The sequence below is a fragment of the Kalmanozyma brasiliensis genome (assembly GCF_000497045.1).
Source record: "Kalmanozyma brasiliensis GHG001 unplaced genomic scaffold PSEUBRA_SCAF3, whole genome shotgun sequence".
NCBI classification, from domain to species: domain Eukaryota; kingdom Fungi; phylum Basidiomycota; class Ustilaginomycetes; order Ustilaginales; genus Kalmanozyma; species Kalmanozyma brasiliensis.
In genome coordinates, this window is record NW_015961970.1 from 1,817,265 (window position 1) to 1,831,210 (window position 13,946).

General features: G+C 59.8%; 4 protein-coding genes across 4 annotated transcripts; 3 read left to right on the top strand and 1 right to left on the bottom strand.

Annotated features, from left to right (window-relative positions):
• Positions 1-413: 413 nt before the first annotated feature.
• On the bottom strand, positions 414-1,229 carry PSEUBRA_004538 (Ser-Thr-rich glycosyl-phosphatidyl-inositol-anchored membrane family; the record flags this gene model as incomplete). Its single annotated transcript, XM_016438082.1, has 1 exon — positions 414-1,229. One exon carries the CDS (start codon positions 1,227-1,229, stop codon positions 414-416), a length of 816 nt encoding a protein of 271 aa, XP_016291614.1.
• A 1,822-nt stretch (positions 1,230-3,051) lies between these two features.
• On the top strand, positions 3,052-5,091 carry PSEUBRA_004539 (Pescadillo; the record flags this gene model as incomplete). The annotated part of the gene is made up of 1 exon (XM_016438063.1): positions 3,052-5,091. One exon carries the CDS (start codon positions 3,052-3,054, stop codon positions 5,089-5,091), a length of 2,040 nt encoding a protein of 679 aa, XP_016291615.1.
• A 1,752-nt stretch (positions 5,092-6,843) lies between these two features.
• Positions 6,844-11,949, top strand: PSEUBRA_004540 (PX-associated domain protein; the record flags this gene model as incomplete). The annotated part of the gene is made up of 1 exon (XM_016438072.2): positions 6,844-11,949. The coding sequence occupies one exon, from the start codon at positions 6,844-6,846 to the stop codon at positions 11,947-11,949; it is 5,106 nt and encodes a 1,701-aa protein (XP_016291616.2).
• A 350-nt stretch (positions 11,950-12,299) lies between these two features.
• On the top strand, positions 12,300-13,913 carry PSEUBRA_004541 (Acyl-CoA dehydrogenase/oxidase C-terminal; the record flags this gene model as incomplete). Its single annotated transcript, XM_059465321.1, has 3 exons — positions 12,300-13,639; positions 13,726-13,752; positions 13,853-13,913. The coding sequence occupies 3 exons, from the start codon at positions 12,300-12,302 to the stop codon at positions 13,911-13,913; spliced, it is 1,428 nt and encodes a 475-aa protein (XP_059320563.1).
• Positions 13,914-13,946: the final 33 nt, after the last annotated feature.

Here is a 13,946-nt window from a genome sequence, read left to right on the forward strand (position 1 = left end):
AGGGTTCAAAATGCCACGGAGCAGGCTCTCTTCCTAGGCGCCGAATGGGTCAGGCCATGCCATTCTGAGTCGTGGCAAGTGCCACGCTGAACCTGTTCTCGGATCTCGAGCACTTATATCCGATGTCGATACTTACTCACTTAGGATCTCAGTCGGACACAAAAGACATCTCTTTCAGACTCAACATCATCATAGTGGGGTGACGCGGACCTCAGTCGAAGCCTCCCAGGTCAGAATCATACGGCGATTCCGTGTCTGATTGTCAATCTAGCCAGTAAACAAACGCGTCCTACAGCGAGACAAAGGATGGATCAAGAGTGAACGAGAGTGTGTGCGAGCGCGAGGAGAGCAGTTCTCCCAAGAGCACATGAAGAGGTTCTAGTAGGGCGCATGCAGTGCAGCCGTCTCAACGCTTAGGCAAGCATAGCACCGGCGAGCGCAGCGACAACACCGCCGACCATGGCAGCCGAGCCCACACGAACAGTAGTAGAGGCCGATGAAGACTGCTTGCTCGATCCCGAGCTCGAGCTGGAGCTGGACGACGTGTTGGAGGTCTGAGCAGCGTTCGAGGCCGAAGACGAGCTCGACGAAGCCGAAGAGCTCGATTGACTGGCCGACGAGCTCGACGAGGTGGCGGCAGCGGCAGACGAAGCAGAGGTGGAAGCAGCAGCGATCGCCCCAGTGGACGAGCTGGAGCTAGACGAGTCCGAGTCAGATCCAGAGGCCGAAACAGCACCAGAGACAATCCTGCCCGTGCCCCAAGGGATCGCGGGACCCTCGGGCTGTCGAGCGTTGGGAGGCGTCGTCACAGCTCCGTTGGTGTCAGCGATGGCGAATCGGGTCGTCCACGTAGGGTCCTGACCGTTGTGGGTGAACTGGAAGAAGTAGATGCCCGAGTTGGGCGACACGTTGGGGGCAGTCCATCGAAGCTGACCAGCACCAGACGAGGTGCCGTCGACGCCTGTAGCCACCGTGAAGAGCTCAGTCATGTTTTGGTTCGAGCCGGTCATGAACTTGATCTCCATGCTCTTCCACGCCTGGCTGGTGGTGGTGTCCCACTGAATCAGAAGCGGCGATCCCTCGTCGGTGACGCTGGGCGTGAGAGGAGAGACCGGGGTCGACGCACTAGACGACTGTCGCTTGGCGTGGTTGGGCACGGCCACGACGGCCGAAACGCTGGTGAGCGCAACGAGAGCCCAGGGGGCAAGCGTAGCAGTGAAGAACTTCATGGTGACGAGGTGGATCAAGAGTGAGCTGGATGTGGGTTGACTGTGCAGATGATGGTGGCTGGACGAGAAGGAGCAAGTAGAGACCAGGACGGGGGATCAAAAGAGTGACGACGGTGAGATAAATGTGGGATGGGAAGGGATTTAGAGGGGAGAGGAGGGGGTTGGCAGCGTTGGAATGATGAGGAGAAGAGGGAAGGAGCATGGGGCGATGAAAGGGACAAGATCAAGTTTCCAGTCAGAGGCGCCAAAAGGGACCGGAGCACCGACGCAGCAAACTCTTGCACTCGAACTCAAAGAAGGCCCGCAGTCGCAGTGTGGGCGGAAAAGGGAGAGGGGCTGGCCTGCGCTGACCACGAGCGATCCTTGCAGATCCATGCAGCTCGATTCTGGACCGGCAGTCTCATACAGCCAGGGACAGCTGCGAGTGGGTGATTGCGTCGACACTGCTCTTCCTGGCGAGGGGAGAGGATGTGTGTGTGAGAGAGAGACAGACGCAGCTTGCCAGCAGCTCGTGACGAATAAAAGAAGAACAACACACAACACGCACGCCGAGCAGGTGCTTGCAGATCGCTTTCTGTCAAAAAAATGCACAAAAACACTCGAGCGACACGCGTAGCACCAGCGTCCAACACCCTGCATGCCGAGTTGATTTGCAGGCACACAACTATGCAGATCCGCCCGCTCGGCTGTGCTGGTGCTTGCTTGCTTGCTTGCTTGCTTGCTTGCTTCGAATTCCACAAAGCAGAGCCAAGAAGATGGTCAGCACAGCAGCGCCTCAACCCCTGCATCGTTTGAGTGCGAAATGACGCTGCTGACTCTTGCACAACGCTGATCAACAGTCACGGCTGAACATCACGTGTTGGTGCGCTCTGCAGTCGGAAGCGAGGCTCTGTATAGCGCGCACGAGCTGACACCAGTCGCCGAGGCAGGAGGCTCGACGAGCCTAAGCTCAAGGGACGCTTGACGAGGCGGTGCTTGGGTCACGTGCGCCCGCGATCCACTTCGGCGATCATAGAAGGCGACGCAGATCAAACAGAAGGCGGGTGTTGAACTCCGACGTCAGAGCCGAACCCCCGCTTCTCCCAATGTTTGCCGGATTGCATCTTGCAACAATGGCGAGACCGAGCAAAGAAGCAAGCAAGCGCGCTTCGGTGTCGGACTATGAATTCCAGAGCTCTTCCCAAATAGCTTCGACAAGCATCACCTCGCTCTGCCACCCCGGTGACCCTCGCATCGACGCTGTTCGCAACAGGGGGCTCGGAACAGCGTCGACGGGAATCATCAGACTTCCGCTGCAATCAAAGTCGGCGACAGCTTGCCCTGGATTGCCAACGGAAGTGCCTGTTCATCACTTTTGCACGCTGCATACTACTGACGCCAGACAAACTCGCGCTGTCAAGGGTCTGCACGACGGGAGGCGAGCATCAGACGTGCCTGTGGCTATTCTCGGAGCCTCGGCCTGGAAATGATGTTCTGTATGTTAGACCGTGCTAATTACCTTCTCGGGTCTCGGACAGCCTCCTCATCACGTGCAGCAGAAAAAGTGACAGGCTCAATGCGAAATTTGTTCGAAAATTTCAATTTTTGAGTGGCAGCCAAGAAGAAAGAAAGCAAGCGCAGAGAGAGAACCCTGAACTCGTCTGGCTCCTGCTCAACTGTTGCATCCTCCTCTTTCGAGTCCACCTACGACCTCTTCGAGCTCTTCGTCTCACACTGCATCCTGAGACTCGAGCATCACTACGGAACCCCATTGACCCGCTAGGTCCCACATCTTTCCTCTCACCACACAGCGTCGACCAACGCTGTCGTACTACCGCCCAAGATGGCCAAGATGAAGCAAAAGGGAAAGTCGGGCGCGGCCAAGAACTATGTCACACGTAACCAGGCTATCAAGAAGCTCCAGGTGACCCTCGCCGACTTCCGCCGTCTCTGCATCCTCAAGGGTATCTTCCCACGTCAGCCAAAGAGTGTTCGCAAGGCCAACAAAGGCTCGACGGCTCCCACCACCTTCTTCTTCGCCAAGGACATTGCCTACCTTCAGCACGAGCCGGTGCTCCAGTCGCTGCGTGAGCACAAGACATTTGCCAAGAAGCTCTCGCGTGCCATCGGTCGAAGGGAATGGGCAGCTGCCAAGAACCTTGACGAGGGCAAGCCCACCTACCGTCTGGATCACATTATCAAGGAGCGATACCCCACCTTCCGTGATTCGCTCAAGGACATCGACGACGCTCTCTCGCTGCTCACCCTGTTCGCCAACCTGCCCGCCACCGACAAGGTCTCTGCGGATGTGATCGCTACTTGCTCTCGCCTCTGTGCCGAGTGGCAGCTGTACGTCATGAAGACCAAGGCGCTCAAGAAGGTCTTCCTCAGCATCAAGGGTATCTACTTCCAGGCCGAGGTCAACGGCGAGACCATCACCTGGCTCGTACCCTACCTCTTCACACAGCACATTCCCTCGGACATCGACTTCCGCATCATGTACACCTTCCTTGAGCTCTATCAGACCCTTCTTGGGTTCGTGCTGTTCAAGCTGTACACGGACGAGAACCTCGTCTACCCGCCCCGATTCGATGCCCTCAAGGACGAGCAGGCTGCCGGCTTTGGCGCGTTGAGCCTTGACCCGGCTAGTGCGGCTGTGCTGCGCGGCGAGAACACAATTGCAACGGTCACAAATGGAGCAGCAACGGCATCCTCGTCCTCCACTGTCGTCACCGCCTCGGGTAAGAAGGTCTCGGCGAAAGACGTCAAGAAGCAAATCAAGGCGATTTCCAAGTCAGGGACCGTGGCCGAAGACGCAGAGGACGAGCAGGAGGCGGCAGATGCTGAACAGGCAGTGGAACAGGAGGCAGACAAGTTTGTCGAGCAGCCCTCGAAGTCCACCGAGGAGCAAGAGTCGGACGCTCACTTGACGACCTTTGACGAGATCCAGGCAGCTTCAGCAGCAAGCGAGGGGGCTGCCAACGGACTGTTTACGCCCTACGTCTTCTACATCTCGCGAGAGTGTCCACGGGCCGTGATCGAATTCGTGCTGCGGTCGTTTGGCGCGCTGCCAGGAAGGATCGGATGGGACATGGTGGCGGGCGCAGGCAGCGCAGTGGACGAGGACGACGCGAGGATCACACATCACATCATCGACAGGCCGGTGCCAGCGAGCGGTATGAAGAGATACGCGGGCAAGCGCGTGTTTGTGCAGCCACAGTACATTGTGGACTGCGCCAACGCGAGGAAGCTGCTGCCGGCCGGGCCTTACGGGCCTGGTCAGACGCTGCCGCCGCACTTGAGTCCCTTCGTGGACGATGCCGAGGTGGCACGCCGTGGTGGCTACGTTCCCGAAGAGGCGAGGGAGCAGCTGGGTCTCGAGGCGGATGCTGCTGCTGTCGCTTCGGAGGACGACGACGAGGAAGACTCGGATGAGGAAGTCGAAGCCGGTGAGGACGTGGACGAAGAGGAGGAAGACGAAGAGGCCGAGGCAACAGCAGTCAAGTCGAACGGCGCGGCATCACGTCCTGCGCTGGCAGCGCTGTTGGCCGACCCGACGGATGCTGGTCAAGCCGGTCTGCTCGATGCAGCCGAACTGGAGGCCGAAGCTGCCGGCGGTGAAGACGCGTTGGAAGAGATGCGTCGCAAGCACACGGCAGCGCTTAAGCAGGCCAAGAAGAGCAACAAGGGATCGTCGAAGCCCGCGGCGCGCAAGACCGAGGAGCAGGAGGCCAAGGAGATGTCCAAGATGATGATGAGCAACCGCCAGCGCAAGCTGTACGAGAAGCTCAACTATTCGTCGGGCAAGCGTGCCGAGGAGACGGCCAAGTTGCAGCAGAAGAAGAAGGCGCTCAACAAGAAGGCGGTCAAGGGCCGAAAGTGAGGGGCCACAGCATACTTTCTCTTTTGTCATTATTTGCATCCTATGGTTCCAGTCGCAACACGATCTGTCGTTCAAGTTGTTTTCATAGACGACGTGTCACGTACGCTGCTTTGAGGAGGTTTACTGATCATGATAGATGGCGGGATGAAGGGCGGGCCCGGCCTTTGAAGGCAACCTTTGAACAGGCCAGCGGCAGGAGGAGGCCCATGTGCCGTGGCCGGAAGCGGCACAACTACGGGTAAGATGATGCATCACGTTGGGCAGGACAATGGCGGGGGATCTGCACCGCAGCTTCAGCCTGCAGCCAAGAAGATCAAAGTGGGATTCTCGGGCACGAGCAGCGGGAATAGATTCGACGTTATCGCGGATCATCTCGCGGCGTCTATTCTATTCAACTGCACAGCGCACTCCGGCGAAATTCCGGTTGGATGTGCTTCCCTTTCAGTCAATCCGTTCACATACGGAGCAGACTGCAGCTGAGAGAGCGACCATGTGAATGCGTGGTGGTCCCAACTTGATTCGCTAGGCTGGTGCAAAGTGAGACACCTTTCTTCTCGGACACGCTTCTCTGATCGATAGAAGAAGGGTTCCAGGAAAAGCCACTCGGCAAGCGCAGTTCTCGCTCGCGCCCTCGCTCGTTTTCGATCAGGAAAATGGCGTTGAGCAAAGTGGCCCCTCAAAAAGCCAAAAATTCCGCTTTCAACAACACCAAGCTCGCTTGTGTATCTGGCGAGATGCGGGGACGCTTGGGTCTTGTCAAGCGACATGGATCGAGGGATCGCTGCTTTGCATCTACACGCTTTAACCTTGTCTGCCACCCATACGGAGCCAGGATACCGATGCATGCGTTCAGACCAAATTAGCCCACATCGACGTCGAGGATCTGAAGCAACATTGCGACATCGAGATGGGGCCAGGCAAGAAGATGGCCCACACGCGGCTGCTCTGTGCACGCGGGGCGTCTCGACATGCCATTTGGACCCCCGCGTCGCTCTTCTTCGCGCCAACTCATTTCTTTCCCCGCTCCCTCTCTCCATCCCTCTTTGCCCAATCACAAGGTCAAAAGCAGACGGCTCGGCTGTTCCGCCGTTGATTGACTCATTTGTACCCACGCTCATCGCCTTGTCTGCACAGCATTGGCACCTGTCTGTACCTAATCCCAATCCATCGCATGATCGTCCTATCGACTGTAGCCGTGGCTCGGCTGGGCTGTGCCATGCCGTGCTAGTCTAGTCTCCTAGTCTCCGGACCCTGGAAAAGTAGGAACCGATCCTCTTGTCGGTGGGCTTTGTATCTGTCCTGTCAAACGCTGAATTCCGCTCGTATTTTTCCGTGGCTTGTCGCTTTCAACGAGCTCAGAGGCGCCCGCTTTGAATCGCCTCTGCCTCGCTTGCCGAGCTGCCGTCGTCTATCACCTGAGACTCGCAAGCCAAAGCTCAGCATCCCACTCTGCGTCCCCTGCCCTTGCTCGGCGGTCCCCACATCTTGAGGCTTCCCCGTCCCTTCTTCTATCCTCCTCACCACTCGCTACCTGGATCTCGTTCAGCATCCCAAGCAAGCAGTCAGTCATCAAGAGGCGTCACATTACACAAGCATAGAGGTAGCCATCCACCCACCCATCCACCTCGGTCATCGTATCTGGCCCGGCCTACACTCGCAATCACTGCTGCGCTCTCAGACCACCTTCATTTGGACACTATACCGAGCTAACACCTTCCCTGATCTCAACTGAAATCGAGGAATCAGCGCAACATGTCTTCTCGACAGCGTCGACCTCAGACGGACCGTACCCGCATCGTCGACTCAATGGGTCTGCCTCCGCGTGAGCCCGTCCGCGAGCCGTACAGTTCCACCTACTCGTCGTACTCTCGCTCGCGCGGAGAGCGCAATGGCGCTGGCGGACGATCCAGCGAACGGTCCTTCGATGCCAGACGGGCGGCTGCCGCTGCCACCACCGGTGTTCGTTCGAGCGCTTATGAGGATGATGACGAACTCCGAAGCAGGCGCTCCTCGCGTCAGTATAGCTCCGACCCACGACAAGACGCACGCAGGTCCATTGACGCTCGCCGTCCCAGACATGACAGCCTCCCCGCCCCTCGTTCTCGCCCAATGAGCAACCGCAAACCCATCCCCACTTTCGATGACGACCGGGATCGTCGCGATCTGGACGACTTGGACGAGGAGCAAGACGACGATCTCGACGAGGACCGACGTTCCGATCGCCGTCGCAGTCTCAATCCTAGCCGTCGCCCCGACGTCTCGCGCGGCGCTCCCCCTGCCGCCCCTCGCTCCGACCGAGGCGGCGCTGCTCCCGTCCATGGACGCAAGCGTCAGGACAGCGACCCGCACCGCCAGCCTGAACCGTGGGAGGACTTTTCCAACGCCGCTTACGACTCTCGTCAGCCCCCTCGTTCTACTCCAAGGGCAAGAGACGAGGACCAAGACGACATTCGCCGCAGACCCACCAACGGACGCTCCCAGAGACCGAGATCCTACAGCACTCGTTCAGCCCGTGACGACGAATATAACTACGAGCCATCTTCTCGAGCCGGGCCCCGCCGTGGCGCCCCCAGACCCGCACCCGAACCTGAGCCCTCTACTGCACGCGGCGGCGGAGGTCTTCTCACGCGTGTGCTGTCGAAAGCCTCGGGAGGAGCCAGCAGCAGCGACAAGGGAAGGCCTCCCGGAGCTCGCATGGAGCGATCTTCGAGTCGTCTCAATCGCTACAGCGCTCGTCCGCCGACTGATCGACGCAACGACGATGAGAGGGAGCTCGCACGCATCGAAGAGGATGAAATGCTTCAGGCCATGCAGAGTCGCCGCAGCGCTGCCGATCGTGCAGCCCGAGGCGTCGACGAGGTCGATTCTCGCAGGAACAGGGACGGATCCGAGAGCCGCAAACCTGGCTCGCAGCTTTCTAGGGCCAGCTCGGGCGCAGCGGGTCCGCAGCGCCAGGATCGCGAGCGCCAACGCACCCTCAACGCACTCGAACGCAGGGACGAAGATCTTCCCATGATGTCTCGCACCGACGCGGTCGCCCGTTCGCGATCTCAGGCCAAGACACAATCTCGCTCGCAGCCGCGACCCCGATCGCGTTCCAGAGAGGACGATCGCTCCCGCCCAACCGTATCCCACACAAAGTCGACGCGAGAGGCCGCTCTCGCCGCTGTCACTGGCATCTCTACTGGTGCCGTGGCTGTCAGCGCTATCAACAAGAAGCGCCGAAATGGCAAGAAGGCCAAGGACTACGACGAGGACGAGCTGAGCGATGCCTCTTCCGACGACGACAGCCGTCTCGAAGACGCACCCGAGGCTCCGGATGTGCACGACGACGACGCGATTCCTATTATCGTCACAGGCAACGCCAAAGCCGTCCAGAATGGAAAGCAGGTTGCCGTTCCTGCTCCTTCGGCCAAGAAAGCTCCAAAGGTCGCCAGCGACGACGAGGAAGACTCGTCGGAGGACGACTCGGATGATGAGAGCACCGAGGAGACCTCGGAAAGAGGACTCGAGACCGCTGCTAAGCCTGCGCCTGCCATCCGGCAAGCAGCCGTGGCTCCAAATGGAGCGCCCGCCTCTCGTTCCAACTCCAAAATCGTGGCTACCAGTGCAAATGGTGGTGCTGCGCCCAAGGGCTACATGAACTTCACCCGCAAATCGCTCGCTGCTGCTGCTGTGCCCAGAGCTGCTGCTGGAAAGGGCCGACCTGTCTCCGACTCGGAGCCCTCCGAGCTCAGCGAATCCGAGCTGAGCGAAGAGGAGGCCTCAGAGGAAGAGGTGGTCGCACCGCCGAGGCGATCTCGTGAGACGCCGGCTGCAGCTCTTGCAGCTTCGGCCGGTGGAGCCGCCGTTGTCGGTGCTGGCACGCTCGCCGCTCAGCGCAGCTCGCAGGCGGAGAAGGATCGTCGCCGAGCCGCGAAATTGCAGGCCGAGCAAGAGCAGAAAGCCGCCGAGGCCAATGCTCGAGCTGCCAAGGCAGAGCGCACTGCCGAGAAACGCAGAGCCAAAGAGGAGGCCTCCGCTGCCGCTGCCGCCGCTGCGCTCGCCGCCAAGGAGGCCAAGCGCAACGAAAAAATCAAGCTCAAGGAGGCCAAGCAAGCCGAGCTCGAGCGCAAGCGAGAGGAAGAGTCCCAGGCCCGCGATCGGGCCATTCGCGAAAAGGAGCAAGCCGAGGAACAGCGCCTGATCGCGGCTCGGGAGCAAGAGCGGGAGCGTGAAGAGAAGGCCGAAGCTCGTCGAGCAAGCCGTCGTCGCCCCCACGGCGCTACTGGCCCCAAGATGCGCAGTGCAGGCGTCAGGCCGCTTACGCCTCAACAGCGTCACTACCTGATCAAGGCGCTCGTCATGCTGCAGATGCAGAGCGAGTGGGAAGAGCTCGAAAAGCTCGGTGCGCTCACCGAGTACGGCTACCCCTTCTCGAGCCAGCGCTCCAAGTTGACCCGTGTCAAGACCTTTGAGCGTGGAGATGATGCCGGATCCTACGCCGGTGCCGCTCGAGACCCTTACGCCAACGACGACGTCATGCGGGAGACCGAAAACCTGCAAGAACCGCTCCTGCTTCGCCATCTCTTCCATGTGCACCTGCACACGTTCCCTGGCCTGGACCAAGCACCGGAGAAGTACTGGCAGAAGCGCATCCAGCCTTTCTTCGACGAGATGGCCGCGCGCAACTTCTCGACCTCGGTCGAGCGTGGCGAAATCTCCAAGCGTCGTCTGTATGGCCTTGCCATGACCCGCTACCTAGGCAGCTTCGTTGCTCGAGGTGTCGGTGTGCGTGGCGAGGGGGAGATGCGAGGGCCTGGCGTCGGTGATCCCGGCACCGAGAAGTGGGGCGTCGGCAAGAACTGGGGCAAGGGCACCGTCAAGCGTGGTCTCGACCGTCCCGAGCGTATTGACTCCGACTTGATGAACGAAATCGACCAGCTCTTTGAGGGCAAGGCCGGCGACCACTGGCGTGCTGCCGGCAAGGAGTGGAGCAAGGTGCGACGCGATTGGTGTGGCTTCAAGGAGAGCATCATCGAGAGCGAAACGGGTCTCGAAGAGGTCATCTCGTACCTCGACATTGCCAACGTCAAGAACCTGCCGCCGCAGTACCGCAATTCGGTCGAGTTCGCTCGTGTCCACGCTGCCTACATTTTCCACGCCTTGTTTGTCACGGCGCCCAACGCGGATGACCTGTTCAAGATGGTCAAGGGCATCCATGCGCTGGCCCCCTACTGGGGCGCCAAGCAGCTGCTCAAGTACGCCAATGCCGAGACCATGATCTCGGGCATCCTCTCGCTGTTGCTGGCTCGACCAGGCGGTGCCAAGTCGCTGATCCAACGCGTCTTCTCTTACGTCATCGGCAAAGAGGCCGCGTACATCCAGAAGGAGTTTGTGGTCCCGCTTCGCAAGGAGATCGACGACCCCGAGCTCACCAAGAAGGTCGAGGACTACGTGCGCCGAGGAGACCGAGTCGAGTCGCGACACATGCAACGCGAGGCAAAGAAGCGCGGCGAAGACGTCCTGACCACCATCCTGATCTCGGCGGACGGCAAGCTGGGCAAGGATGCCGAGAACCACGTGCTCGAGCTGCAGCGCTGCTTTGCTCTTTCGCCCTACCGCGGCAATCTCAACTATGCGTATCCCGAGACGACGCCAGCAGGGGCCGACCGTCCGCCGATGCCGACGTGGAACGCGAAAGGCTCCGAGAGCACGCGTGCGCGCAAGTTTGCGCTGCTCAAGCTGCTGCTCCGAGAGAGTCTCAAGCGTCGCGATCGAGAGCAGGCGGTGGAGATCGCCAGTGGAAGCCTGATTCCTGCCATCATCAAGGACTCGCTCGAGACCGTCTTCTACCCGGCCATCCGTTCCATCGCTAACGCTGCCAACCTCAGCGAGCGACTCGGCGATCTGCAAAAGTTCATCGACGACATGATTGAGGTGAAGAAGAGCGGCGACAACAGCATCGAAGGATGGATCGCACTGGCCGCACGCCACGAGCAGTCGCTCTATGCGCTCTTCCACGAATGCGCTCCCATCTCGAAACGACTCTGGGACTGGTGCCAGCTCGGATTGGACTACATGGCGCTGTCGACCACGGATCCGGAGCACCCGGCCGATCGACGCGCGCCCAACCTCGAAGTCAACCTGGAGGAGCTCCTTCAGGACGCCCGTCTGAGCGATACCGATGTCAAGAAGATCATTGCCGAGGCGGACAAGCTGGCCAGGTACGCCAAGTGGACAAAGGTACGCTACGAGCTGGATGCTCGCAAGAACTACCTGCTCGGCCGGCCCGAAGCCGGCCACCCAGGTGGCGTCTCGGAAGTCCAGCTGGACGAGACGACTCGCCGCGAGGTGGCAGACATCGACTCGCTGATGGCCGACCTCATGGCCGACGCGGGCGAGACGATCGACGACGGCGCTTGCGAGGACGGCGTTCGCGGTACCGAGAAGTACGACTTTCCCTGGGCTTTCTTTGACGAAGTCGACCCGCTCAACCAGCACCTGGCGGGCGAGGAGGAGGCGGGCCAACTGCGCTACCCCAAGCCCCCTGTCGGCTTCGCGCCGCCCACGCTCAAGCACATTCGCAAGGTCCAGCCGCTGTTTTGCGAGCTGCTGGCGTCGAAGCTGCCCGAGTGGCAGTCAGAGGACGTGCTCGGTCAACTACAGAGCGATATGCGCCCCAGCAAGGCCGGTGGCGCGGGCAACAGGCTCAGTCTCAAGCCCAAGAGGCCCAAGACGACGTTTAGCGAGTCGGTGAGCGCCGGAGGCGGAGGAGGCGGATCGAGCTCCTACCCGGCGGAGAACAAGAGTATTTTGAGCACGGCCACTTCGAGGTTTAGCAGGATGAGGCTGCCGAGTCTGTTCGGCAGGAAGTAGAAGGGGAGAAGGATATCATCACATTCTTTTGGTTTTTTGCAATGCTCATTCTTTGAATTGGACTCGGATCACGGTGTGTATGAGTGATTTGTGCGAACGAACATGATGATGGCGAGGCATGGCTCTCGATGTGAATCGACATCGGTGGAGCAGCGTGCGGTGGAGTGCGTGCGTAATTACCCGTGCAGCGCGGCATTTTGAGCGGCGTTATCCCCCGCGTTTCTTCGGATTCCCCTTGCCGACGATGTCAGCCGAGACGTTCCTTCCGCTCCTCCATCGCAAGGAGCTCCTCGAGACCGTTACAGATCACGGTCTCAATCACGACAGCACATCTCACGCCTTTGTCCGAGATGTTTGCGCCAGGATCCATGCCAGCGCTCATGAGGGCGACTCCCTGCACAATGCGAGCCGTCTCGAAAGCCACCCGGCAAGTCGGTCCTGCGACGTCCCCCACGGGCAGTGCAGTCCCTTTGACATCGAGACCAAAGCATGTCTCGACAGTGAACAGCCGCAGGACCTTCGCATCAAGCAGCATCGCCCGTCGACCAGCGGCAGAGTTCACAGGCATGTCCGAGCAAGGCCTCACCGAGTCGCAGATCGACGTGCGTCAAGCGATCCAATCGATCTGCTCCCAATTCGACGACAACTTCTGGATGCACAAGGATCAATCTGGCGAATACCCACATGAGCTGTACGACGCGCTCTCGCCGGGGCGCTGGATCGGGATCTGCATGCCCGAGTCTCTCGGTGGTGCAGGCTTGGGCATCTCCGAAGCGACCGTGATGCTCCAGACCATCGCCGAGTCGGGCGCGGCGGTGGCGGGAGCGCAGTCGATCCACGCCAACATCTACCCGCTCATGCCCATCATCGAATTTGCCAGTCCAGATCAGCACTCTCACTGGCTGCCCAAGATGATCGACGGTCGAATCCGATCCTGCTTTGGCATCACGGAGCCCACGACGGGATCCGAGACGCTCAAGCTCAAGACGAAAGCGGTCAAGCAGGGCGACAAGTACGTCGTCAGCGGGAGCAAAATCTGGACCTCTTCGGCGCAGGTTGCTTCGCACATGGTGCTGCTTGCGCGAACCTCGGAGCCTGAGTCCGGCTCGCGGTCCTCTGGCTTGAGTCTATTCTTTGCGCCCTTGCGAGACTTGCCGAACACACCAAAGAATGCGGCCAAGGCGCAGCTCAGACCCGGACTGGAGATGCGCAAGATCGCCAAGATGGGTGGTAACATGGTCGACGCTAACGAGGTGTGGTTTGACGACTTCGAGATTCCCGCCTCGTGTCTCATCGGGGAGGAGGGGAAGGGTTTCAAGTATGTGCTGCATGGGATGAATGCCGAGCGATGCTTGCTCGCAGGTGAAGCGCTCGGCACGGGATACGCCGCGCTGAAGAGGGCAGTCAAGTATGCTGGCGAGAGAGTGGTCTTCGGCAAACCGATTGGGGCGATGCAGGCGATCCAACATCCGCTCGCCAAGAGCTGGGCAGAGCTCGAAGCGGCGAGGCATCTCACGTATGCCGCGGCGAGGATGTTCGATGATAGAGCAACGGATGCGGGTGCTCAGGCGAACGCGGCCAAATACATGGCGGCGGAAGCTGGCTTCAGGGCCTGCGAGACAGCAGTCATGACGCTCGGCGGGATGGGATACGCGAGGGAGTTCCATGTTGAGCGCCTGCTGAGAGAGATGTGAGTATCGTGTCGAGGGTCGTGTCGGGATGGTGCTGCAGATTGCTGACTGCACTTTGACGACTTGCTTTCCGTTTGCGCTTCAGTCTGGTCCCACGACTCGCGCCAGTCAGGTATGTTCCGAGTCTGTTACGATGCCACGGTCGCCCTTCAACGTTTTGTACTGACCTGCTTCTTTCTTCCTCGTGCGATCATGTGACATCACAACTATAGCCGTGAGATGGTGCTCAACTACCTTGGCCAGCACGTCCTCGGACTTCCAAAGTCGTACTAAGTTAGACGCTGGCGACCCGCCAGCTCGCCTGTA